We start from the raw sequence: 26,064 nt of genomic DNA, 5'->3' as shown, positions 1-26,064 counted from the left end.
CTAAGCTGTATATATGCATGGTTTTGCATGTAATTTATTTGTGTAATTTATGTCAGGGACTGTATCCAAGTCAAACTCCCAGAGAGACAGAGTTAAAAGGAGGATTTGTGTGTAATCCATGCATAAGGGGACACTTGTGGAATTGTCATAGGTCGCCACGCCTCAATCTCAACCCCTGCTGACCAGTGAGAGGTTGCTGTGCCCTAACTCCATCTGGGCATCAGGCAAGTTCCTAGGACCTCCCTCCTAGGCAAGGGCATCTTACCCATAGGGGCTAGTGGAGTGGGGTGCCAGGGCACCAAGTTCTGGAGGGCGCCAGGGAATAGGCGGAGGCTGGACGCGGCACCTCCCGGCATCAGCTCGCTGCCCTCGCCCGAAGCAGCACCGCACCGTGCTTGGAGCTTCTGTCTGCTGTGGTCACAGTGGCACAAAGTGGCCAGCTGAGCCTCCGCCTCTTCCCTGCCGGAGGAGCCGCCCTCCAGCCGCTGCCCGCCTCCTCCAGCCCCACTGGCAGCGCCATCCTCCCTTAAAAAACTCTGGGGAATGCGGGGGGCACCGGAGGGAGCTTTGCACCATGGTGCCGGATATGCTTAAGGCGGTCCTGCTCCTAGGACCTTCATCCCTATAAACTTCCTCCTCCTTCCAAGACAGCCATATCTCTGGGGGACCTTTCTCACTGGACCCTTCCCTTGCCTTTAAAACCCTCTGTGGCAGGCTGAGCCTGCACCCCCCCCCCAGGCTCCTGTACAATATTCAGGACCTTTAGGAGAGATCACAGTGGCACCGTCATCTTAGCAACGGAGAAACTGCTGGCTTCGTGCGAGCTGTGAGTCTCAGCAATATCCACCAGGGCACTACCCAAGCCATGTACAGACACCCCCCCCCCCACTTATGCACAATCGACTCACGCATGAACACATGTATGTGTAGGAAATAAATAATTCAATTCAAATCTGGAAATGTAGGGTGAGAGCTGGGGAGTCCTCGTGGCTAAAGAGGACGTCAGGGAGTGAGCTTAAATGGGCCTTATCAGGGGTGGCTCCTCCTGATTGTCCCATTACAACTGGAGCTCCCTGACAGTGCCAGCCAGCTGATCAGCACTGACAGGGAGGCCTCCTGGGATGCTACACTAAGGTTACCAGACGTCCTCATTTCCCAGGGACAGTCCCTGGATTTACAAATCAGTCCCTGCACAAAATCTATTGAAGTTGAAAAGTGTCCCCGGATTCATTCATTGAAAAAAATCTGGTAACCTTAGGTAAGGTAAGGCGTTCCCCCAACAGGAATTCCCTAGCACAGCTGAGCTTCAAACCACTTTCTTCAAGCAACCTTTTCTTCCTCTGCAGACATGGTATGAATCCAAACTGCTTCCTCTAAATGGACTTGAGTGGGGCTGCTTAATCAGCAGTTACAGCAAGACCATTGGAAGGTGTGCCCCCAGTGCCAACCCACTGATTGACACGGAAAGCATTTTTAGGAAGGCTGCAACTTCCTTTGAACCTTGGCAAGTGGCAGTCATCTGACACATTATTATGTCACATGATTGACAACTGGGCAATCAACCTGGATCCAGTTCCCACCTCTGGTATAGATGCCCATTTAGAAAGATTCACTGTTGTTGTTGCTGTTGGTGCTGCTGCTGGCATCCATCTGTCTCCAGAAAAAATGGAGTCTACCTCCAAGGGTGAAGTCAAACTTGTGGAGAATCAGAGCACCTGCTGTGGCTGTAGAGACTGGTAACTTGTAACTGTTGTTTTTGCTGCAATAGCAGTACTGACGTGACCGCCCCGGGGTGCAAGCCTGGGCAGTTTGTATGGAGGTCCTGGGCTGCCTAGATGACAAGACTCCCTTCTTAGCCTCACTGATGTGGTGCAAAGGAAAGCAGAGAGATGCATTTGGCACCAGCATGGTTGCAGGAGTTTCCAGAAGAAGGTGCACAAGGCACAATCCAACCATCTTAGGGACTCCACTACAATGTAAATAAAAATACAATACCTCCCCTTGCTTTCTCCTCTTAGGGTTCTCTATCTTTAAACTGGTCTTGGACCAAACTGCCCAGGAGACCATATGACTCCTGCACACATTACTGGCTTCTCTGAGGTGAGGAACTTGTGCATCCTCAAGGTGTCGTTGGACCGCACTCCCATTTTTCCTGACGCCTCCCCATTTTGGCTGGGGCTGATGGGAGTTGGAGTCCGACAACATCTGGAGAGCCACATGTTCCCCACCCCTCTGACAGAGTGTGGCTGGAGGGAAATAAATGTCACACAAGCAGGTTTGTATAATAGTAGACCCTTTTCTATCAATGCAGCAATGAGGATCAAATGCAAACTAAAATAAAAGAACAGGTGGTTTCCTATGAATGTATCAAGACTTACAGATGCATTGCCAAGAGGGTAATTACGTGTGAGAATCGCAAGCTACAGCCACAAGAATTTTCTTTGTCACAGTACATAATGGTGTGTGAGAAACCTGAATGTCACCGTAAGAGATTTTTCCAGAGGAGGTACCCAGCAAAATCAAAGGCACGCTGACAAGGAAATGATGAGGCTTCTGGCATTCTTGCTCTAATTCCACACTAAAGAAAAACAATGAGCATAACGGAATTATTGTGTGGTAAGCCAATGTATCTTTTAGCTGTTGTTGGCATGCAGCCAGAGCTGGAAGAATCAGGGAGGTGAGAGAGGAAACATAGTTTGATGTGTTAAAATAAAAAGATTTTGGGGAGAGGCAGGGAAACCTTTTCTAAATGCTGTACTAAGTGCTGTTTTCATTATGTGGTATTTTTACTGGAGGACGAACTGCTCACCCTTTCACAAAGAAGCATCAAAATAACACCATACTGTATTCCTGAACTCTTTGATCCCCCTGGTTTCCAGACTGGGAAGGGTGCAAGTACTTTGTGTCCATTCTTCACTCCCATGTTTCTTTACTCTCCCTTGATGGCAGAGGCAATTGTGTCCCTGCTCTAGCACAGGTAAAGGTAAAGGACCCCTGACAGTTAAGTCCAGTTGCAGACGACTCTGAGGTTGCAGCGCTCATCTCGCTTTACTGGTCGAGAGAGCCAACGTTTGTCCGCAGACAGTTTTTCTGGGTCATGTACCCAGCAGGACTAAGCCGCTTCTGGCGAAACTAGAGCAGCACATGGAAATGTCGTTTACCTTCCCCTCGGAGCGGTACCTATTTATCTACTTGCACTTTGAGGTGCTTTCGAACTGCTAGGTTGGCAGGAGCAGGGACCGAGCAACGGGAGCTCACCCTGTTGCGAGGATTTGAACTGCCGTGCCGACCTTCTGATCGGCAAGCCCTAGGCTCAGGGGTTTAGACCACAGTGCCACCCGCGTCCCCACAGCTTTAGTGCAAATAACTATGTGGGCAACTGTGAGTCACCAGAGGTTCAGCATTTTTGGCAGCACAGCGGTAAGAGCCGGTGTGGCGTAGTGGTTAGAGTGTTGGACTAGGACCTTGGAGTCCAGGGTTCAAATCCCCACGCACTCGTGAAGCTCACTGGGTGACCTTGGCCCAGTCACCGCCTCTCAACCTAACTTTCCTTCACAAAGGGTTGTTGTGGGGAGTAAATGAGGAAGGGAAGAACCATGTATGCCACCTTCCTTGAGTCAGGATTTCACTGGATGGATACAGAAGGGTGTGTGTTTAAGTGTATGGCAGCTTTCCTTTGAACTGTCCCCACAGGGGACAGCATTATGAACAGCCATCTCACTCCTCCTATCTAGGGCATATCCATGCCAGCTGGGTGCCAAACATACATACAGGGGAAGGTTGGTGTGCTGTTTGCACTAAACCATGGGTGGAGTCACTAGTTCTAGTCTGGCTGCAAAGTGTGGCCTCCTCTTGAAAGAAGGACATCACTTTCCCACAAGCACTGATTTCAGGAACGGGCAAAGGTTTTCTGCCAGCAAAGTTGTCCATAAATAGTAAAAACATCCCTGGGCATTTACCCCAGAGTTAATCCGGAGATGTGGAACTGTTCTTCCAGTCTGTGGTTCTGCAGCTGAGAAAAACCACATGCAGCAATTCTCATAATGGAGTTGGCCAGTCAACTAGCAGAGGCTCCTACTTGCTACTGTAAAAGGCAGCCAAACATCTCTGGAGTCCCTGGATCAATTTGGGGGTAAGTTTAGTTTCCATCCATCTGTCTCGAGAGACAATGGAAAGAGTGTGCCATTGGGGGTAAAGTCAAACTGCTGTAGAGACCCATATGCATCTTCATCTTCTTCCAGGCAGGGCAGATGAAGGTATCCTCGACGGCATTTCTTCTCTCTGTGCTCCTCCTATCCCTGTAGAATAGGTCTGGCGTTTTGTTGAACGACTAAGCAACAGATGGGATTTTGAACCCTGGTCTGTTGAAGAGCACCAATTAGTCCAGCTGGCTTCAGGCCACACATGCCCCTCTACTTTGGCAAAGGCCTTCTTCAAAGATAGTGAGCTAAATTATTTGAACCCTATTATGAGAGATGCAAGCTACCAATCCATCCACTCACCCAAAAATGTCAATAACAGAATCAATGGAATTGTTATATAGTTTGTATTCCCTACATTGCCACTCATAAAAGGGAATAATAATTCTTTTTAAGCTAAATGCTTCTCCTTCCTGTGAAGTACTGTTTTAATTAGCAGATGGGTTTTAAACAAGGCATGTTCACATAATATGTTATACATTTCAATAGGCTAATGTTCACTAAGAAACTGCAGAGTAGGCTTTCCTCTTGTAGGGATAACGTGCTAAGGAGGAAAGAGGCTGTTTTCTACGCTCAACCATGGTGGGTGGTCTCTCACTGAAGGGATTTGATCCCTCTTGATATCTGCTGGATTCTCACTGCACATACTTTACACTAAGGTAAGGTAAGGTAAGGTAAATGACCCCTGGATGGTTAGGTCCAGTCAAAGGAGACTATGGGGTACGTTGCTCACCTCACTTTCAGGCTGAGGGAGCCGGCGTTTGTCCACAGACAGCTTTCAAGGTCATGTGGCCAGCAGGACTAAACCGCTTCTGGTGCAATGGGACACCGTGACGGAAACCAGAGCGCACGGAAACACCATTTACCTTCTCGCCGCAGCAGTACCTATTTATCTAATTGCACTGGCGTGCTTTCAAACTGCTAGGTTGGCAGGAGCTGGGGCAGAGCAATGGGAGCTCACCCCATTGCACAGATTCGTACTGCTGACCTTCTGATTGGCAAGCCCAAGAGGCTCAGCAGTTTAGACCACAGTACCAGCCACACCCCTTACTTTACACTACTAGCTTATTAAAGTGGCAGAAGGATTTGAATTGATATGGTTTCCTTCTTTGTACCTGTCTTTTATGTTAATTGTAAAACTTTCTTTTGACTAGTATTCATTCTGATGTCTCATTGTGACGGATGCTATATAAGACTGGAACCACATCTTATGGTGAATGCAGAGCTCCAGTTCAACTTAGTAATCCACCATCTCCTCATTCCTAACACTCCATAAGGCAGAATGCTATAAAACATATGGTATAAACGTCACAGTGCTTTTAAAAAGATCCCTGCCCACACTCCCTTCTGTTGATTACTGCTTATAGAGGGGCCATAAATCTCCAGGTGCGATGGCATGAGCATCACATGTTAGGTAGTGCCATACATTGCAGGAGACAAGGGGGGAGGAGATATATGACTGCTGCTTCTGTCATTCCTGATTTAATGACGACATGGAAATGCACACAAGTACAGAAATCTAATCATTTACTGTAAAGCTAATCACTATTTGGATTGGACTTAAAATCATTTTTTATTGTTAAATTCCTTTTGGGTGTTTTATGGGAAGTGAGTACTAAATTAAATACATAAAACTGTTTAATCACATTTTAATTATTGTCTTTTCTATTATTTTTGCTTTCTCTCTTTCATCTGTGCAAGCCACCATAAGCTGCAGACTGAGGAAAAGGTGGAATATATATAAATAATCATAATTAAAAAACAAAATTTGCCAATAATTGCTCCAGCAACATAAGCAGAGGTAAGCCTATTTACACACATTTGCCCAACTGGCCTGGCCATGTGTGGATGCCCAATAAAATGAGATTCTTCAAACTCTGGAGTAAAGAATGTTTGAAACAGGAGTACACATGTAGGCATGCCTTTGAAATCAGCATGTATAAAGTACAGCCGGATCCTACCCTCTGACATTACAAGGATTAGACTTTCGGAAAACTTTGGGAAAATCCAGTATTTTTTTTGTCACCAGGCACTCAAAAGCTTGGTCTGTTTCCTGTTGCTGAAATTCTTCCTCAGTTGGCTTTTTGTATCCACTGGTACTTCAGAGCACAAAGAAGCCTTTTCACCTTTTTTAGCTCTTTCTCACATGAAATGCTTTCATGGGGCTACTAAATTCCCTATCTGAAATGCCAAAACTCTGCAAGTCTACTTTCCGCCTCACATTCCTCCCTCTTTTCATTCTCCAGCACTTGGCAAAAACAGATTTTTAAAAGCAAACAAATATTGACATTCCTCCATTCCCCACCACCCACTTTCCATTGCCATTTTTCTAAAGCAAATTATACTCCCAGTTCATATTCTTTAATTGCAGGAAATGCAAATAAGTGCCTATCTTTGAAATGGTTAACAACTTGAGGGGGAGCACTGGCTCTCTCCTCAGCATTTATTGGCTATGCTTCCCAGCTGAGAAAACACTTGTGGCTGTTAAAACATTATTTTGTGATCACTTGAGGAATTTTCCATACAAAAGAGGTTTTTGTGTGATACTTTCCTGATTTGTGCCTTTGTTTTTGTGAAAGAACAGCTTCTATGGCTGGTATTGTGTGCTGACACCTGTCGCAATGATTCAGGGGCCCCTGTCTGTGAAAGCGCATTTTCCCTACTCCCCAAGCACATACGTATTTAAAATGTTAATTGACTGCACCTTAATAAAGGGATATAATTTAACCTAACTCTACAATAAAAACGTGTTCACCATCTACTGTTCCGAATGTCACTTTCTCGGTACACAGCTTGCAATTTAAAGCTGCATTAGAAATGATATACTAGGCAAGAGTTGACTTTAAGAATGGGAATTAGTCACCACTTCACATTTTCTGTCAGCCAAGGTGAGAAAATGTATTGCTGTTACATTCTGCTGGTGATTTGTTTTACTGCGATCAAATGCTGTTCTAAACGGCATAGGCTGTATATAAGACCAGTAGCAGGTTTCAGCTGGGGAAATTTGTTTTACCCCAAAGAACTTTAAAGGAACACAAACTACTTTGTTACTATATTTGTTTCCCTGCAGCTTTATGGAAGAGAGGACAGCCAGTTCACCATTTTACTCAAGATTTTAGGGGAAACAACTCCCCCAAAATTTAATGTTACAGTTTCATAACACAGAGGAGTGTAAAGCATTGAGATGCTCCCTCTGAAACTCCCACAAAAGAGTCTCCAAAACAAGAAAGGGTAAAGTGCAGCATTTCCAGATTTCTCGTGTAGAGGGGACCTGTGTGCTAGGTGCAGTTAAATATCAACATCGGACAGCCCACTGATATCTCTCCTTGGGTTCATTTATCCTACTGAAGTTCATGGCCAAGACACGTAAACTGAATAAGCTAGTAATGACTAATGCTTTCTCTCCTTTTGGGAGATGCAGATCTTGTATCTGTCTCTGGCAGGTTCAGCTTTCTCAACTATATATCCAGGCATTGGTAGAATATAGATGTCTCAACATAAACCACTGATTTGGGTAATCAGGAAGGGTTGAAGTCTGGACATCAAGCTCAGAGGGCAAGATTATCAAAAATACCAAAAGCAACTTAAGACCACACATTCCATTGACTTTCAATGGGACGTGTGCTGCTAACCCACTTAGGAGCTTTTGGAAATCTGTCCCTTAGCAGACTAAAAGAACAAATTCAGCTCTTTAATACGGTATGGCATTACCTCCTGCTCTTTCACTGACTTTCCACTGCTCCTTCACACAACGGTTTATAGTGATGAAGGCACCTTGTCCTGCAGTTGAGGTTCCAGATCATCATCAAGTGAGGTTGGGTCTTAAAGCGGGAAAGGGGAACTTGAGGCCCTCCATAAGTTGTTGGGCTCCATTTCCCATCAGCCCCAACCAGTCTGGCCACAGAGTATCCAAACGCCTTCACAGGCATTCTTATAATCCTTACACCAACCCTGTGAAAGTGATCAGCATTATTATACTCATAATGCAGCTATGGGGTTTTGAACTGGTGCATTCCTGATTCGTCATAACCACTAGGCTGCATCACTTTCCTATTTCAGACAACAGCACAATCTCCTTTTCAATTCTCCAAATAATAATAATAATAATAATAATAATAATAATAATAATTTATTATTTATACCTCGCCCATTTGGCTGGGCTTCCCCAGCCACTCTGGGCAGCTTCCAAAAGAATATTAAAATACTATAATACATCAAACATTAAAGCTTCCCTGAACAGGGCTGCCTTCAGATGTCTTCTAAAAGCCTGGTAGTTGTTGTTCTCTTTGACATCTGGTGGGAGGGTGTTCCACAGGGAAGGCGCCACTACCGAGAAGGCCCTCTGCCTGGTTCCCTGTAACTTGGCTTCTCGCAGTGAGGGAACCGCCAGAAGGCCCTCGGTGCTGGACCTCAGTGTCCGGGTAGAACGATGGGGGTGGAGACGCTCCTTCAGGATGCAGACCTTAACTTTTGCTTATGTTAACCTTGAAAAGTTCCGGGTCAGCAATGTGTTTGAAATGAAGGTTGCCCACTGTCCTAACACCATGATCACTCTGCAGTTTTAGTGTTCCAATCATTTCCCCCCACCTAGTCCAAAACTTTACAAACTTGAATACAACAATGCTGTGTCTTAAAACTTTTGTAAAACTGAGCAACATCTTGCTCTGAACTCTTGATGGGTGGTAACATGGCTCCTCTATTTCTCTGAGTAATTGTACATGAATATTTTTTCTATATTTTGTACACAGAGAACTAAATGCAGGCATCTGAAAACCTGTATGTGGATTGTGTCCACTTATTTATTTCCCCCACAAAGTTTAAAGAGCCACAATTTTTCTGTGATGTCCTCTGAAGTTCAAATACCTTGGTAATACTGATTCAGCCATATTTTAAGCCATATTTTAAGTCTTATAGAATTGCATATGGTGAATGAAGAAGGCTCTGCATTTACGTTTAGGCTTTGGGGGTACCTGACTGTGATAATGAAGACCACATCAGCATATAGGATTCCAACTGCTAACAAGAGAAGAGAAGATTCAGGATCCCTTGAAAAATTAGAGTGGATAGTTGCCCTCCTTTGGCACTAGAGACCCACCTGAACTAAGACTGCAAGTTGTATGTCCGTGTTTGTCACCTTGTAGCTCAAAGTGGCAACTTTTCAAACTCAGGCTTAGACTGAGGCTTAGGCTTTTAGACTGAAGGCTTGGCCAAACTTGGCCCTCCAGCTGTTTTTGGGACTACAATTCCCATCATCCCTGACCACTGGTACTGTTAGCTAGGGATGATGGGAGTTGTAGTCCCAAAACAGTTGGAGGGCCAAGGTTGGCCATGCCTGGTTTAGAGCTTGCATATGGAACTGAAAGTACAGCAACCAAGTAAAGCTAATTTTAGATTCCAGTTCAGATGTTATCCCCAGTGGCGTAGCGTGGGGGGTGCAGGGGGGGCCTGCCGCACCGGGTGCAACATCTGGGGGTTAGGGTTAGGGGGTGCAAATCCACGGGTTAGGGGGTGCAAATCCACGGGTTAGGGGGCGCAAATTACTTGCCTTGCCCCGGATGCTTACAACCCACGCTACGCCACTGGTTATCCCCACCCTTGTACAGGATATATTGATTTGCTTTCCTAAGTGATGATATAATCAAGCCACGTCAGACAAATCACCAATGCAGGATAGAATCAGGACACTTGAAGAGAGCAAGGGGCAGCTAGTTGCACACCTCAGCCTTTCAGAAACATTTGATAAACTGAGTGAGAATTGCTTCAAATGGGAATTGGAACACCCTGTATATAGTTAAGCCAGGGATTGGCAAGATGGTCCCCTCCAGATGTTGTTGGACAACTCCCATCATCCCTGCCCATTAGCCATGATGGCTGGGTCTGATGGAGTTCAACAACATCTGGAGCTCACTACATTCGCTATCCTTCAGTTAAATTAACTCATATGGCTAGATTCTGTGAAGAGAGGGAGATGGAACATTTAAACAAAATAAGAAGGTACTTGGACAGCTGGCATCTGGTTGCATGATACTTGAATTCAAGGCTAATGAAAGAAATGGTTAAGCAGTTTGTGAGTATCAATGCTAACTGCAATTAAGACAAACCAGGGTTTTGCCCTTGCAGTGGAATTCTAAACAATGGCGTCTTTGAAGTGGGCTTCAGATCCTGGTTTCTTTCAGCATGAAATGCAACCTTGGGCAGTTTGTTGGAAAGGAAGCTTACGGATAATGTAAAAAAGAAAGAGAAAAAAAGGAAAATAAATGGAGGGCGGGGAAGAACCTTGGAAGCAGGCAGGTTTTTTGAGTGGTTAAATCATAATGAAACCTACTTTGCAACCCTATGCACACTTACCAAGACATGAGTCCCACTGGACTCAGTGCACTTGCGTCAGAGTAGACATGCACAGGATTGCACTGTTAATGTATGGATGTTACAGAAAGCACAGAAAGAAAAAGTAGATGTGTACCTGAATAAGTGTGAGAATGGCAAAGCGGTAAGAGTGGAAAACAAAGTCAATACTTACAATCTGCACTGCTGTTTTTCGGAACCACAGAAAAGTTGGAAGCCAAAGGGTTACGAACAATATCTTCCCACTGAATAGTGTCTGCATAGCAAAGAAATCTGTTCTGTCCAACATATACTCCTCCATTTAAGATTTCTGTACCAAAGAGAAAGATGAAAACACATATATTAAGGACATTTGACAAAGGGATGGTGGGATGTGGTCATGTTAGAATATTCAAGCAGAATTAAGAACCTAAGAAGAGCCCCCCGGACGAAACTAGTGGTCCATCTAATTCCGCATCCAGTTCTCCCCATGGCCAACCAGATGCCTGGGGAAGCCCACAAGTGGGGCCTGGCAGGAACAGCCCCCCCCTCCTCTCCTGCCGTTTCCAGCAACTGGCATTCAGAAGCATTGCTGCCTCTAACCGTGGAGACAGAGCAGAGCAATTGTAGCTAGCTGTCACTGATAGCCTTATTCTACATAAATTTCTCCAATCCTCTTTTAAAGTCATCCAGGTTGGTGGCCAAGAGCAAGTTCCAGAGTTTAACTCTGCGCTGTGTGAAGAACGACTTTCTTTTGTCTATCAGGAATCTTTCAACTTCATTTGATGCTGGTGAGTTCAAGTGTTATGAGAGGGAGAATCCCCCCCCCCCATCCACTTTCTCCATGCCATACATAATTTTCAGTCACATCTCCTCTTGCTCACCTTCTCCGTAAGCTAAGAGGTCCCAAATGTTAACTTTAACTTTCCTGATAGAGGAGCGCTCCACTGCCTTGATCATGTCTGCTGTCCTTTTTTGAACGTTTTTCAACACTACAATATCCTTTTTGAAGTGAGGTGACCTGTACACAGAACTGTACACGGTATTCCAAGTGTGGTCACGCGATAGATATTTATAACACCATTATGATATCAGCACTTTCATTTGCCATTCATTTCCTAGCATGGAATTTGCCTTCTTCACAACTGCTGGACACTAGGTCTTCACTGAGCTAACTACTACAACCTCAAAGTCCCACTCCTTATCAGTCACCGCTAGTTCAGACCCCATGAGCATATAGATGAAATTAAGACATTTTGCCCCTACAAGCATCACTTTACACTTGCTTACACAGAATTGCATTGGTCATTTTACATTCAGTAAATGTAAAATTGTCCTTTTGGATCTCTTCACAATCTCTTTTTGTTTTTATGACCCTGAACAATTTAATCCCTTCTTCAAACCTGGCCACCTCACTGCTCATCCCTAATGCTGGGTCATTTATGACCAACTTAAAAAGCACATGTCCCAATACAGATCCTTGGGGGGGGGGGACCACTTTCTCCATCTCTTCACCAGGAGAACTGTCCACACATTCCTAGTCTCTGAAAGTCAGGTGCCATTTCAGGTGCAGGACTTTGAAATACTAAAGGGAAATAGGTCCTAAGAGAACGTGAAAAGGGGAACTGAATTCCACATAACTGTTACCCGTTGTTGCAGGGGGAGAAGAGGCCACCCCTGGAGCACACCAACAATAATTAGGATAATGGCTGGCAGTAGCTCCAGCACCTCCCACCCACCCTGGCAGTGGCCTAGAGAAAGCCATAGGTTGGGGTCTGAACACAGCTGCTACCACCACAGCTAAAGGCAGGAGTCAAACTGAAGAGTGAACAAAAAGAGTGGGTGGCACTAAAGGAGAGTGGTGCTCAGAAATGAAAATTTTGCTATAGAATATGATACACAAGGCCCACTTCATACATGATAAGAAGAGTATTGGTCTACAGCTAACTTGGAAAATATTCTACAGTGGTACCTCTGGTTACGAACTTAATTCGTTCCGGAGGTCCATTCTTAAGCTGAAACAGTTCTTATCCTGAGGCACACTTTCGCTAATGGGGTCTCCTGCTGCGTGCGCGCCTCTGGCGTGCGATTTTCGTTCACATCCTGGGGCAAAGTTCACAACCAGGAGCAGCTACTTCCGGGTTGGTGGAGCTCGTAACCAGAAGCGTTTGTAACCAGAAGTCTTCATAACCAGAGGTACCACTGCACTGAGGTGAAGAGCAACTTAGGCCCTCCCTAGGCTGTCCTGCTCCAACAGATGGGCCACAGCTGTGGCAGAGCGAAACAAACCTAAACCTAAACACATACCCTCCAACACCTCTCCGATGAAAATAGGGACATTAAGGAAAAGCGGGACATGGTGGGATCCAATCATAAACCAGGATGGCTTCTGTAAATCTGGGACTGTCCCTGGAAAATAGGGACATTTGGAGGGTCTGGATTCATGCCTACTCAGAAGTCATTCCAATGGGATCGACTCCCAGTAAAGTGTGATATAGACTAGTGATCTTAGTCTCAAGCATTACGTGCAGTTAGATAGCCAAAACTATTTTATATTCTTTGTGTGCAATGGATAAACTGCTGGACTACAATGAAAGGAGACCAGGATTCAAATCCCTGCTGTACCATGAAACACACGGCAGGATTTGAGCCAGGCACTATCTCTCAGTCTGGCCTACCTCACAAGATTGTTGTGAGGATAAAATGGTGGCAGGGAGGGGGAGGAGAAGCACTGCTACTCTGAGATTCTTGGAGGAAAGGTGGGATCTAAATGTCCTATGGCTGAAACCTGAACATGCTTACAAGAAAATAAAACTCACTGAGTTGGAGGAACTTTCTTCTAAATAAATATGCATAAGATTGTGCTGTGTAACAAATAAATCAAAAATAGCAAGACAAAAGTGTGCATCATCTCCAGGAACTCTTCTCAGAAACAAACGTATAGTTCATAATTATGCAGTGTAACTGAAACTGACGCTCTGTGTACAGAAGGGGTGGTGTCCTGGGGTGAATGCAGGCCGAGGGAAAGCTATCTACAATTCCCAGAGGGCAATAAGATAATACATAAACCACCTTTGATAACATCAGGGTACATGACAAGCCAGGAACTTTTGAAATGCGGACAAACATTTTCTGAATGCTCACAATTACAAAGCCAATTACAAATCAAGACAAGAAGCAAGCTGCACAGCACTAGCGCCCAAAGAGAGAAAACACTGCTTGCCATCAGAAAATCTAACCTTCACTTCCTGCATTTCCAGAAGCAGAAGCCTCAGATGAAAATGAGGCATTTAATATCAGTCTTGTATAATTTCCTCCCCTTGACCGTATTAATCAGGCAAAGGTACTGACATTCACTTCTAGGAAACCTTTGGCTTAAAAGGAGCTTGGCTTTTCCACAGAAAAGGGGATTAACCTACACAACAGCTATAATATAGATAAGCACACAAAACAAGTGATTGAGATTAGGAGCATAGTGTATGATCAGCCTGCATGGGCACGGATATTCTTATGATGCACACAACATCTGTTAGCAATTTTGCACCGCAACAAAGGTGGGATTTGCAAGGAAGTCTAGTGATTAGCAACAATTCTCATTTTATTGCATTAATATGAGGTTTGCTTAAACCCACTGCATCAACATCTGGTATTAATGAAAGAGGTGGCTCACAAACATGGAGCACCATACTGAAATTCAGACTCAACGGAACGTTTACAAATTTATATGAAATATCCCGCCCCACTATCTGAATATATAAAAGAAGCTTGTGTTGTTTGGGTACACAATCATCTCAAAATTCACCAGATTTTCAAGTATGATTAGCAAAAATACTTGGTTGGACCTGTAGGGTTAGAGAATCCCTTCGTATTATTTTTCCCTTCAAGGTTTTTTGAGGAACTTGCTCTACCTGATGATCATTATTACTCAAAATTGAGTTGTTATTGTTCTAAACATATTTTTATTGTATTGTTATGAGCTGCTTTGTGAGGGCCTAGGCCTTGAAAGCAGGACATAAACAGAAAAAACCATCAGTCAGAGATAAGTGTATGGAGATGATCATACTCAAGTTTGTCTTGCTTCCTCCTGCTGAGAATCTGTAGACTGGGGTACTAATCCATAGGGATACTGGAGAAATTCAGTTTCCTTGGCATTTTAGTGGCTAACTACCCAGTTCACCCTTTTTGAACCAATACACAAATTGAAACATAACTGTCACGTGCTGGCGTGGTTGCTTGAGAGCGAACAGGCAAGACTCCTACCAGTCTTTTCCAGGCTTTATTATCTGTACAAAAACAGAGCGTCTCAAGTCCGTGTCTGCTCAGTCGCTAGCAGAATCTGGGAGTGGGCGGTCCTTAAACCTTCCCCAGCATAACAGTCTTTTGACCCCCATCCTTCTCCTCCCCTCTCTGCGAGCAAACCGACTGCGGAGAGAGGCTGTTGGCAAAGGGGGACTTGCCTCCCCCCTGCTTTGCTCAGGCTTGGTGTTGCGGCTCTCTCTAGCATCTTCTGATCCCTGTATCCCTTCCCCACTGGAGGCAGGGCTTCCCTCCTCGCCGGAGGAAGAGCTGCTTCGCACAATCTTCGGAGGCTCCCTGTAACCCAAAACAATGCACAAAGAACCAGGCTGGGGAAGGCGGCCCTAGAGGAACCATGTTTCCTCTTCCCCTTCACCACCAGGTACCACTCTTGGAACGACCAGGCCTTTGACCTCTTCAAGTGCACATGGGGGGGGGGACCCACCCCATGCCAGAGTTTCATCTTTTATGCAGTTGGTAACACTGTTGACAGGGATGAGGGGAACGTCCGATTTGGCCTTAATAGCTGCTCTTCTCTTCCTGATTTGTTAAGTCTGCGCTGCTCATGCCTTTCTCCCAGTTGTCATTTTTCTCTTTTGCTCTCACGGGGCAGGTCCTCCTCAGATAGTGTAAACTGCCTGTGGCTCAGTCCATTTCAGTCGACTGTTTCAAATTAAACTGAGCACCTGCTTTCCATGTATTTTGCCACTCTCTGTTCCCCCACCTCCCACACTGAGAGAGGGATGTTTGGAAAGACCTATTCAACCCTATGACGCATTAAGCAAATGAAGCTCAAATGTAATCAATATACAAAAGAGTTGCATTATAATGACCTCATCATCCTAAAGTTAACAACTAATTTTAATTTACAACAACACTGAAAGCAAGAGATAACATTAAATTTAAAAAGGAAACCAGAAGGAGAAAGGCAGGCAGCCTTTTGACGATGCCAACAAGTTGGCAGGAAAAGGCAAGTGAAAAATGCAGGCCTTCCCTCTGTTCTAATTAATTTGGGCGCCAGCACTTCTTGGAGACACAGATTAGGAAACTGAATGAAAGTTGGGTTGTTGTTTTTCATGCATGTTATATTCTTTAGTAGCCTGAGCCATAGATTTTTGCTTAAGTGGTCTCTTCCTGTGTGGATTTTCGTGAGGCTCCCAAAAGTCCTCCCTCAGAGTCATGGGGGTAGACCCCAGAATTTGTTGCCCATTCTGGGTATTTATGAAACTCCACGGCAACCCCAATATGAATTCTTTTGCTATGCTGCTGCCAATGTTGTTTTTCAGAATTTGTAATCAAATAGATGTCCAACCAATAGATGGTGATTTACCGGTAGATCACCGGCTGATCCTGGTAGAACGTGGGATCCTTATTGTGTACAAAAAGTTATGAGGGGAAAGCTAAAATCTCCCCCCAAAAAGCTCAACAATTTTGGAACCCCCCCACCCCCCACGCTCCTCCTCCCTCCAAGGACAGTGGGTTGATCACTGCCGGGGTTTTTTTTATATACCGGGAGTAGATCACAGTCTCTTGGGAGCTGGACATGCCTGCCCTGGACGCCATGGGGGTAGCCAAAGGTGGGGGCAGCTGTCCCCCTAAATCAATACAAATCTGAAGTTCTGCTCCTCTAACAAAAGCCTGCCCCCTCAGCAAAACTCCTGGCTACGCCCATGCTAGCTGCTACATTTTGAATGCAAGTGGGGCTGGAAACTGACAGCTTACCTATCAACTATCAGAAGCCCCATGGCATATGTAGCTATGAGTAACCAGGCATAGCAGGATGTCGTTGGGAACAAACAAACAACTAAATAGCTAACTATCCAACTAATTAAAGGAAGGCAAGGGAAGACAGAGTCAACATTTGCATTTGGATGTGCATTCATTTTAGTCCCACAGTCCTTGATTCATGAACGTAATATGGATGTGGCTCTCTGCTTTCATGCACTGATTTCCTGACCTAGATCAGGGCTTTGTTCTTTGCTGCAGATGATTTATAAAGCACCAAAATTTGAAATGTCACGTTTGTATTAGGAGGCAAGGGAAGTGTGATTATAAAAACGAGGACTTTAGCCTTCTTTCTTTCAGTCCAGTGACCATAAGCAAAAGCTCAAGGATGTGCATGCTTAGTGGCAAATAGGTGTCTGGGCTAGTCTTGGATTAAACCTTTAAAAGTAACAATTATCTGGGTAATTAGTGAAAAAGTGGACAAAGACTTGCAAGAGAAGCACCCAAACTTTAGTGACATTGACTTGAAGGCAGATTTCATTAGAGAAAATATTGTCCATATAGGGTGTGTGTGTGTGTGTGTGTGTGTGTGTGTGTGTGTGTTAACACAGCACTTCCCATTAAGCGCAGCTTAGAAAACAAATAATTCTGCTGCTCCAAATGTGAAGTTGGGAATAAGTATTCCGATGGGTTTGTGTTGCCTCTAGAAAGCAAGCTGAGAGTTGCTTTTGGTTTGTGGTAACCTGGGACTAAAATTGGCTGGATTGGCAGATGAATCTTGCTTCAACACTGCTAACTGGGTGTCCTGAAGGCAGAAAGCTAACTTTGGTGGTTTGGCACACAGCTCTGTCTCCCAACAGAAAGGCAGGACCAGGGAGCCTAGGAGGAAGAGGGGAGGGAGGGGCTGCCGCCTCCTCCTGCTTCGCGGGAGGGCCAGCCCTGGGATTTTTTAAAAGCATCCCCAGTTCTATAGAATATTGTCAGAGAGAAGATAAGGCTAAAACTTAGACGGATGCACTTACTTTTTCCATATGTATACAGTGGTACCTTGGGTTACACACACTTCAGGTTACAGACTCCGCTAACCCAGAAATAGTACCTCGGGTTAAGAACTTTGCTTCTGGATGAGAACAGAAATCGTGCGGCGGCAGCAGGAGGCCCCATTAGCTAAAGTGGTATCTCAGGTTAAGAACAGTTTCAGGTTAAGAACGGACCTCCGGAACGAATTAAGTTCTTAACCTGAGGTACCACTGTACTTAGATGTAGTGCAGACACGTGAGAGGATTTTACCACAGTGTTGTAATTCTGTGAGTATATGCATTTTAGGAAACATGGATTCCAGACTAGTGGGAACATTTCCAGGGGAAAGATTAAAATAACCAAAAATAAGTGGCACCTGTAGCACATGTAGCACAGTGTGGAGTGCTCCTGCTTTCAGCATTTCTACCTCTCAGCCCTCTTCCACAAGATTCCTTTCCATTCTTCTTCTCACCTCGCTTTCCATTTCCACCACAATAGTCCATCCATGCTCTGTAGTCATTGAGCATGGCCAGCCTTTGTTTGTTTGTTTAAAATGAGTCTTTTAAAAATAACATTATATCATATTAACAAATTAATCAACTCAAATACAAGAAAAACATGCTAATAATGCCTTCTAAGTAGTCAAATCCTATGTGTAATGCTCAAAATTCTATAATTAAGCTCAGGATTTCCTGAAAAATGTTGATAGCATTGTTTCTGCCTTCCCGCAAATATTTATCAGCCATAATACTTTGCCTTAATATGATGCTCCACTACCATCAACTGAGAGCAGGTGGAATTAGCTGACTTCCATGCATTTGCCAATAACACACATGCCATGGTTAACACGGACACAACTAATATTGTATGTTTCCTTCTAGTATGTCCTTTTATTTTTCCTAATAATATTGCCTGTAGATTTAATTGAGTCTTGTATCTTCCGTCTTCCTAGCCTCTTTTACAATAACCAGTAGCTTAGTCTCAGTTGCTGGTGCCTGGGCAGAGCCGCCTGCCCATCTGTGCAGGGGGGAGCCCAGCTGGTCAACACAACCCTTGGTGAGCGGAGAGGAACACTGGGCTGGGCCATGCTGGGGCACCTGCATGGGGGCACCTGGTTAGCTCCCACTCAAAAATTGGGCTCCTGGAGCCATGGCCCTCCTGGCACCCCCCCTCCCCCAATGCTGCACCCCTGACAATAACTGACCATTACTGCTTTTTATACAAGGACATCACCACAAAATATAGGGAAATGTACCTTTCCATTTTTTTTACATCTCCAACATATATGAAACATTCTGGCACATTTTTTGTGTGATTTGCATTGGTGTGTGGTATTATTTACATAGTATTATATATAGCAGTTATTGGACTGTTTGGGGAGTTCCCCTTGGGGGTTTCCTACACCAGATTTTCTTGTATTTCTGGAGATGCTGGGGTTTCCTTCAAGCCTGCTGGAACCTTGGTCAGTCTTCTGCATGGATGGTGTTCTTTCGGCTACATAAAAACCAGCACCCATGCATGAACATCAGAAATGATCCTTAGGCTGCAATCTAGCAGTAAGACAACTCAAACTCAATAGGACCTACTTCTGAGTAGACATACATAGGATTGCATTATAAGTACCCCAAAAGTAAAACATGCAATTAAGCCACAGTATGCAGCTTTGTCTAATGTTCAAGTGTCGTCGTCGTCGTCATCATCATCATCATCATATTTTTTTTAAAAAACCCTCAAAGCTTTGGGTGCTCAGAATTAGAACTTTAAGTATACTCTTCCAAGCACTCTGGCTAGTGCTCGTACTCCCCTCCTGCTGCAAAGGTCCAAATTGCCTACAGGGATATTAAAGACCATTCTGCACATCACTCAGGGTTGCCTTCATAGGGACACATGGCTGCAGTTTAATCTACTTCTTTCTAACAAGCTTACAGACAGATGTCTTTGCAAATAGGTGTTTCTCACATTCACACTTTGCATTTTTTTACATACACACTTTTAAAAAAGGAATGTGTGAAACAGCTGTTGCAATCCATTCAATTCAATGGGGCTTTCAGTTGCCCGTATCACTGCAAGGGTTATAAAGCCCTGCCGTATCCACCTTGTTTCAAAATGGTTGATTTCACAATGTAACCACAGACCAAAGGGCAAATGCTAAAGCAAGGCGGCATAAACGCCAATGCAATATCAACAGTGCGACCAATGCTGCAGGCAAGGGAATATTAAAGACGCAAGTCAACTTACAGCATAAGCCGAACCATGTCTACGCAGAAGTAAGTCCTCTAATTCAGTGAGGCTTACTCCCAGGTAAGTGGGGTTAGAACTCCAGCTTTAGTGCTTTTTCTTCTGTTGTTTTTGAAACAACCATACAGCTTGTTTTAAAAGCTTAGATGTATGATTAAAATATGAACTCCCAGCACTGTCTATCCTGTTATTAAATAATTTGATCCAAGGACATCACTCATGCTGCTAAACTTGCATTATTCAGATATAAGATAAACCAATTGGCATCCCTCTACAATCATCTTAAAGTGGATCAATCTGCCATAGCAATTATTTAATTTGATACATTATTCAGCAAATAGAGCAACTTCAACATAACTTTACCCTGAATCAGCAAGGTCCTTCGGCACATGCTAATGTTGGACCATTAAGTGAGAATCTCTCTGTGCTGGTGGAAGGAGTCACAGCCTGATTATCTGTAAATGTAGGCAACAGATACTGGAGACACAGGACCAGATCTTGCCTGGCAGTGACACTGGTGCTAATCTCAGAGTGGGAAATGGGGAAGAGCTAGTTCAGGGAAACCTCCATTCCATTTCTTCTTCAGTAAATAATTTGTAATGTGTATTAGCAGTTTGGCCTCACATGCCCTATCCAACATTAAAACACATATTCTGTTACACCATATTATCCCAGCTGCTGGAAACCACAGGAGGGGAGAGGGCGGCTCTTGGGCTCAAATTCTGCTGACAGGTTCCCCACAGGCATCTGGCTAGACATTGTGAGAACAGGATGCTGGACTAGATGGGCCACTGGCCGGACCCAGCAGGATCTTCTTCTAGACATAATATTAATTAGGAGAATGGGGGGGGGGGGAATCTTCAGGGGTAGGAGAGAGAAAGAGCGTGCAGAATAATCAGAATCAGGTCCACAATGGGTAGGGAGGGAGAGTTATATTCTTTTCCTCAGTTGTGGTCCCAATGGAAATAATGAAAACGTAAGAAAAGCCAACTAGATCATATATAGGCTTGACCCTCACAGTATTTTAAAACAGGGTCAGACTCTGTTCCCTGACCAGGCTCCTGCTCATTCCAATCTCTTCTCACCCAAAGTGTGTTTCAGGCGAGAATCAGGGAAAATGGGTCCTCTGTGCTTGTGATGCTGTGCACAGAGCAGCACAATTAATTATTTTTACATTAAAAAAAGAGCAGTTCAACTGCACTCAGGTAAATCTGCCATTCATTAGGGGTCCAGCTACATATTTAAATAAGCTTGTTAAATTGAGGTTCTGTTGAGTGAGCTGGGGGGGAGGGGTACTTTTACTTCAATCATCATCATCACTATTTGCATTATAAAAACAAACAAACCCAGCCCCGGTCAAATTCACTTTTTCATGGAGCTCCAATTCAGTTTTAAAAATTATGCACAGCACACGGAAACACCAGAGGCAGATTGAGTAACTTTCAACAGATTCAACCTCCCTAAACTTGAGCTGGATTTTAAATTATTAAACTTTCTGCTTCCTAATTATATTATCTATGAACTATTGTTCAAAACATATTGTTAGAGATGGAGGTGATAAATGATACAATAAACTACATGCACAATATAACTTTTCATTATTCTAAAGCATTTCCTATTCCTGGTGGTTTTTTTAAAATGTGAGGGGGGTTTTAAATCAGAAGCAAAAAGCCTGGATTTTATACAAAGGGGGAGGGGAGTTCCATATTATTCAGTTTTTCATATGTATTTGGGAAGTTGGTAGCATTCCTCTTGTTATGTCATAAGGGAAACTGCCGTACATCACATTATGAGCTGTGAATAAGTTTAATGGAGTGCATAGTTTTTAATACTGGATCATGCTTGCTAGTACAGGAGCCATTGCTCAGCGTCAGAACACTTTTTGGGGGGCACACAGAAGGTCTCAGGTTCAACAAGGGGCATAAAAGGGATCAAGGGGTTAGAAAGGGATCAAGTAGCTAGAAAGTCTGCCTGAAATTCTGGATGATCACTGCCAGAGCAGAAAACACTGCGCTAGATGAACCAATGGATTAAGGCAGCTTCATATGATACATATGCAAACTCCTTAGTTTTTTGTATGTTCCAAAAATACATTGCCAAGGATGACAGTTCAACTGTAAGTCATTAGTGTGTCAAGCTGAGTGCTTATTGCAAAGGTTCTACAATGTGATCAACTATGGAGAAGTGTATATATATTCTAAGAAAAACTCCCTAAGCACAGCTGTCACTAAGAGACTGCAGTTCTGGCAGGGAACTGTGCAAGGCAGAGAAGACTATCCTATTGAAAAGAAGACTTTAATTCAAATTACACACTGCCTCTTTCGAGAATTTCAGTAACAGATAAACTAGTGTCTTCAAAAGACACCACTACTGCTTCCCACCACATGGTGATGCAGCCAAACTGAAATTTAGTTCAGCTGGTCTGTTTTGAAAAATCAGTCTCTAATTTAGGTAGTCACCTTAAAGGTAAAAGGACCCCTGACCATTAGGTCCAGTTGCGGACGACTCTGGGGTTGCGGCGCTCATCTCGCTTTATTGGCCGAGGGAGCCGGCGTTTGTCTGCAGACAGCTTCCAGGTCATGTGGCCAGCATGACTAAGCCGCTTCTGGTGAACCAGAGCAGTGCACGGAAACACCGTTTACCTTCCCGCCAGAGCTGGATTTATCTACTTGCACTTTGACGTGCTTTCGAACTGCTAGGTTAGGCACCTTACTTAATATGAAAATGTCTCTGCTTGTTTTACAATGGTGCTCTGAAACAGCAAGTCTATCAGTTCCAAAGCCCGCCTTTGAATTCACACTAATGAGGTGACAGTTTGGGATTATGGGTATGGGAAGACACACATTCATTCAATCCCATTTATTTATGCACACTGAGCATCTACACCTGATAAAGAAGCCTCGTGTAGCTCAAAAGCTTGCAATAGATTTTCAAGTAATTAAAACTGTGTTAACAAAATAGATGGTTATTTATTTCTTCCAAAAATCTTTGAAATACTTTAATTCCATTGTTCCAATTCCCATTCTCTCTCCTGTTTTCTGCCACTTCACCAGCATGGCCACAACTGTTATTTTAATTGCATCCCTCTTGTCACACCATTTGCTATGTAATATTTGGATCACAACCTGTAGTGTTTACCATCTGCCAGTGGCAGCTCTCAATTCACCTTTTATGACTACAAAGATGCATGCAAGGCACCCCATTCTTCGATCACAGATTATTATTATTATTATTATTATTATTATTATTATTATTATTATTGCAACAGTAAATGCTGCATGACAGTTCTCCTGCCACCACTTATTTTCTTTCCCAATTTATTTCTCATGTGAAAGTGCAAGACTTTTGTATTCAGCATAGACATTTTTAGCTCTGTGACAAGGGAAGGAATGCTAACAGCAGCTATTTTTCCCAAGGTATCCCAGTCACTGAGTATTATTTATGAAGATGGCACAGCTGATTGTTTTATTGATTTTGCATTTAAAGCACACCAGAGTGCAAGTAGATAAATAGGTACCGCTCCGGCGGGAAGGTAAACAGCGTTTCTGTGTGCTGCTCTGGTTCGCCAGAGTCATGCTGGCCACATGACCCGGAAGCTGTACGCCGGCTCCCTCAGCCAATAAAGCGAGATGAGCGCTGCAACCCCAGAGTCGGCCACGACTGGACCTAATGGTCAGGTGTCCCTTTACCTTTACCTAGGGAAAATAATATTGCTATGCGCTTGCCACTGCCCTGAGTAGTGAGAAGTTCCAAGTGCAGAACTCACTAGGGTTTGGCTTCCTTTGGTGGAGAGATCAGAGGAGAATGATGGTTTGTAATATTGAATTCATTTCCCAATATGCAAGTGGAGAATGGGTGGTGCCAAACAGGCTTAAGCATTCCTTGAAGGAGCACATCTACTGCCCCTCATCAGGTTCCCAGAGAGGCACCCCAGTGCCTTAAGTTGCCTTCCACCCTTCAGCTCACTGCTCAATCTCTGTCTGCCTCTCTGTTTCCAGCTGCAGATTCTTTTTCACTGCCCTGCAAAACACCCCATTGTTCACACACACACTTACACAGTGTCAAAAAGAGGACAAAAGAGGACACAGAGTTGAATAAAAATTCCCTATGCTAATTTATATGATTATATGCAAATTTAGAAATAATTACTATAATTTACTATAATTTGGATAGAAATATGAAACATCTCACCACAGAGGGAAGGACTGTGACCAGATGACCTGTATGTTTGTGCAGTCTGCAGTCCAGACATGTTCTTCATGGGCAACGTCAAGGTCCTTCCTTCATAGGGTTTTCTGTCTTTAAAGTGCACTTGGACCAGACAGTCCCTTCAACTAGAGGACATCTTCAAGTAGAGGACTGTTCTTTGAGTCCTTCCAATACTGAACTGCCCTTTGTAAAGTAGGACCTCTTGGTCACCTTACTCTCCTCAGATGGTGTGTCACCTTCTGAAGTCAAGCTTTCTCCATTCAGAACATGCCAGAGGTATCTCCATCCATTCTCCATCTGTCAAGGATTGTTAGCCTTCAGCTGCCCACCCAGAGCCATTAAGATTCTTTTGTCCAGTTCCCAAACTCTGATGCAGCACTGATTGCCTCAGGGCAAACCCAATAGTGTGTAGCAAAAACAACACAAGAGCCTTAAAGGCATAAGCTTTCATTGACTAGATGAAGTAGGTTATAACCCATAAACGTTTATAACACAGTAAATCAGTAAGTCTTCAAGGGGCCATAAAACTCTTTGCTGTATATTCCCGTCTACTAATTATCTGCTCCACTCTAGCTGGATGTTCTGCTGAAATCTGCATCATGATATTTATTTAAGACAATTGTGCTCTGCCTTTCCATTTATTACAAAAAACCCCACAGGATAATTTAGAAAAGTTTATTTAAAATACACATAAATAAAGACAGATTGAAAAAGACTGACAGTTGCCTTTAGCTATCTTTTACTCACAGTAAGTAAAGGTAAAGGTACCCCTGCCCGTACGGGCCAGTCTTGACAGACTCTAGGGTTGTGCGCTCATCTCACTCTAGAGGCCGGGAGCCAGCGCTGTCCGGAGACACTTCCGGGTCACGTGGCCAGCGTGACAAGCTGCACCTGGCGAGCCAGCGCAGCACACGGAACGCCGTTTACCTTCCCGCTAGTAAGCGGTCCCTATTTATCTACTTGCACCCGGGGGTGCTTTTGAACTGCTAGGTTGGCAGGCGCTGGGACCGAGCAACGGGAGCGCACCCCGCCTTGGGGATTCGAACTGCCGACCTTTCGATCAGCAAGTCCCTTTACTCACAGTAGACCCACTGAAATTAATGACCATTTCAATGGGTCGACTCTGAGTAAGTGTTAGCTGAATTCAACTCTAAATCAGTAGTGCAGAATAGAACCCAGCAAGCCAGGGGAATGGCCTTTTCCCAGCATAGGGAATGAGTTGCCAGGCGGTGGCACAAGTGAAGAAAAAGATCCTCTCTGCAGCAAACATTCACCTGAGCTTAGGTGGCAGGAGAAGCCAGACAAGCATCTGTTGGCCCAGAGTAATCTGTGCCTTTCAGGGGAGCATGAAGCTCCGCCACTGAGTAGAGGCTTTGATCCTGTGGGTGCAGGTGCCTCTTTGTAAGTGGCTTTCCTTCACTTCCTTTCGCACTGCACAGGATCAGATCCTCCTACTGAGCAGCTGTAAGAAGCAGCAGGTGGTAAGTGGAAGGATCTGATCCTGAGGGGTGCTTGTTGTGAGCAGCTTGCTTCCCTTGCATGAAGAGGAGTCACTTGTGAAAGAGCAGTGTCACATAGGATCAGACACCTTAACTAGTAAGCGGGAGGTTCCAATCCTGCTAAGTGGCCCTCGCCATCATGTTTTTAAACTAAAATTTACCCTTATGTTACAATGGGGTTTAAAAAAGTTATTTGGGAACAGATTCAGGGACCACAGATCAGGCCTCCATGGCAGATCACAGCACTGATTTGCTTCCTCTGTTTTAACAAGTAAATTTATATTCATTGCCAACTCAGCCATGCTTCAATACTGCACAGCTCCAGCTTCCATGGGCTCATATATCTATTAGCTCTACCAGGTTATAGCATTTGTGGGACTAACCAGTTCTTGTTTAGGGGTTCCCTTGAAGTGGAACCTTGATGGGCCACCGCTCAAGTCACCTACAGGTTGATGTTTGGCCAAAAAGGGGTGTTATTGTGGGGAGAGACATAAAATGCACACACTGTGCTAGTTCTCCCATACATGGCTCAATAGTCTCTTATTCTCCAGAGC

At 44.3% G+C, this 26,064-nt stretch overlaps 1 protein-coding gene across 6 annotated transcripts in view; it reads right to left on the bottom strand.

The window, feature by feature from the left end:
• Positions 1–26,064, bottom strand: part of ERBB4 (erb-b2 receptor tyrosine kinase 4) — a 760,363-nt gene that overhangs the window by 235,333 nt on the left and 498,966 nt on the right. For all 6 annotated transcript variants that reach the window (XM_028704728.2, XM_028704741.2, XM_028704748.2 and 3 more), the window contains exon 4: positions 10,720–10,854. In XM_028704728.2, coding sequence (XP_028560561.2) covers positions 10,720–10,854 — 135 coding nt within the window. The remainder of the gene's footprint in view (positions 1–10,719; positions 10,855–26,064) is intronic.

Source organism: Podarcis muralis, chromosome 1 (genome assembly GCF_964188315.1).
Source record: "Podarcis muralis chromosome 1, rPodMur119.hap1.1, whole genome shotgun sequence".
Taxonomy (NCBI): Eukaryota; Metazoa; Chordata; class Lepidosauria; order Squamata; family Lacertidae; genus Podarcis; species Podarcis muralis.
The sequence above is the reverse complement of the archived record's forward strand: the minus strand, read 5'-3'. Positions and strand labels throughout refer to the sequence as shown.